Source organism: Stegastes partitus, unplaced genomic scaffold (genome assembly GCF_000690725.1).
Source record: "Stegastes partitus isolate 25-593 unplaced genomic scaffold, Stegastes_partitus-1.0.2 Scaffold82, whole genome shotgun sequence".
NCBI lineage: Eukaryota > Metazoa > Chordata > Actinopteri > Pomacentridae > Stegastes > Stegastes partitus.
In genome coordinates this window covers 182,223-183,261 of record NW_007577813.1, presented here as the reverse complement: position 1 = coordinate 183,261, position 1,039 = coordinate 182,223, and the positions used below count along the sequence as shown (strand labels likewise).

Here is a 1,039-nt window from a genome sequence, read left to right as displayed (position 1 = left end):
AGCAACAGTGAGAGATAAGAAAAAGATTGCCACGGGCGCTTACCGGCTACAGTGTTCCGTTCTGCTGTGGGCTCATACTGAATGGAGGCTAGACCAAGTTTATTTAACCATCTGAAAGGAAGGAAGTACTAAACTTAACCACATTTCTGATTAAAGAAGCAGATACATTTTTAAAATAAAATTCTAATAAAATTAGATACAATGATCTGCTTCTACTTACAGGTTCATGTCCTCGTGGCTTTCAGCGGCAAAATAAAACATCATGACTTGTGGGTGGCAAGCTTTGAATGCACTGCGTGAGGAAGAACAGATGGACAGCCATTAGGACAGGGTCAGCACAAGAAGCAGCAGTTTAAGGAAGTGAAAAGACATTTCTTCTAAATTGTGAGTTAAACTCGACTTCACTGATCACTTCATGGTAGTTTCAAGGCAAAACAGTTCCTTTAACTGTGTGGGAACACGGGTTGAGATAAATATTCATGTTTCCTTTGTAATTGAAACTACTTGTGGTGGGTGGCTGATATCAGCGATCTGGTCGTGATGCGCTACGAGCTGATTAGAGTCACTGTGAGCTTACTGTTTCTTCTTGCACTCGATGGCTACGTCAATCATGAAGTTGGTGAGATCGATGTAGCCCTCGGCTTTTTCTGCCTGCAACACACAGATTGAACAACAGCATTAAAACACGGTGAGGATTACAAACCACTTCCTGGCGATGACACCTGCCAGTGAGTTGCAGAAGGCTACTTCTTCAATTTGCCCCTGCTGTGTAATGGTGACACAGTGGATGTGACTGAAGTCATCATGCCAGTAAATCAGACACGTCAGTCCATGTATGTCTGTACGAGGGTTATTAGCGACACCGTCACATTAAAGAAACACGGTGACGCTGCTTAGTGGTTCCTGCAGTGACAGGCTGGCAGGGTAACAGCTGTGGGTGGAACAAGCATGAATCATCTGCTGCCTCCGGTGCCTTAGACTGCAAGTCTGCAACGTGTGATGTGTTGAAAAGATTAAAGCTGAATGACATTCTGATGGT

At 44.0% G+C, this 1,039-nt stretch overlaps 2 protein-coding genes across 4 annotated transcripts in view; both read right to left on the bottom strand.

Annotated features, from left to right (window-relative positions):
* scaf8 (SR-related CTD-associated factor 8) overlaps positions 1 to 1,039 on the bottom strand; it is a 47,733-nt gene that overhangs the window by 35,010 nt on the left and 11,684 nt on the right. The window lies entirely within an intron of this gene.
* The window catches only part of ipcef1 (interaction protein for cytohesin exchange factors 1), a 12,778-nt gene that overhangs the window by 3,320 nt on the left and 8,419 nt on the right, over positions 1 to 1,039 (bottom strand). For all 3 annotated transcript variants that reach the window (XM_008276861.1, XM_008276862.1, XM_008276864.1), the window contains 3 exons: positions 578 to 651; positions 221 to 292; positions 44 to 111 (listed from right to left, as the gene is read on the bottom strand). In XM_008276861.1, coding sequence (XP_008275083.1) covers positions 44 to 111; positions 221 to 292; positions 578 to 651 — 214 coding nt within the window. The remainder of the gene's footprint in view (positions 1 to 43; positions 112 to 220; positions 293 to 577; positions 652 to 1,039) is intronic.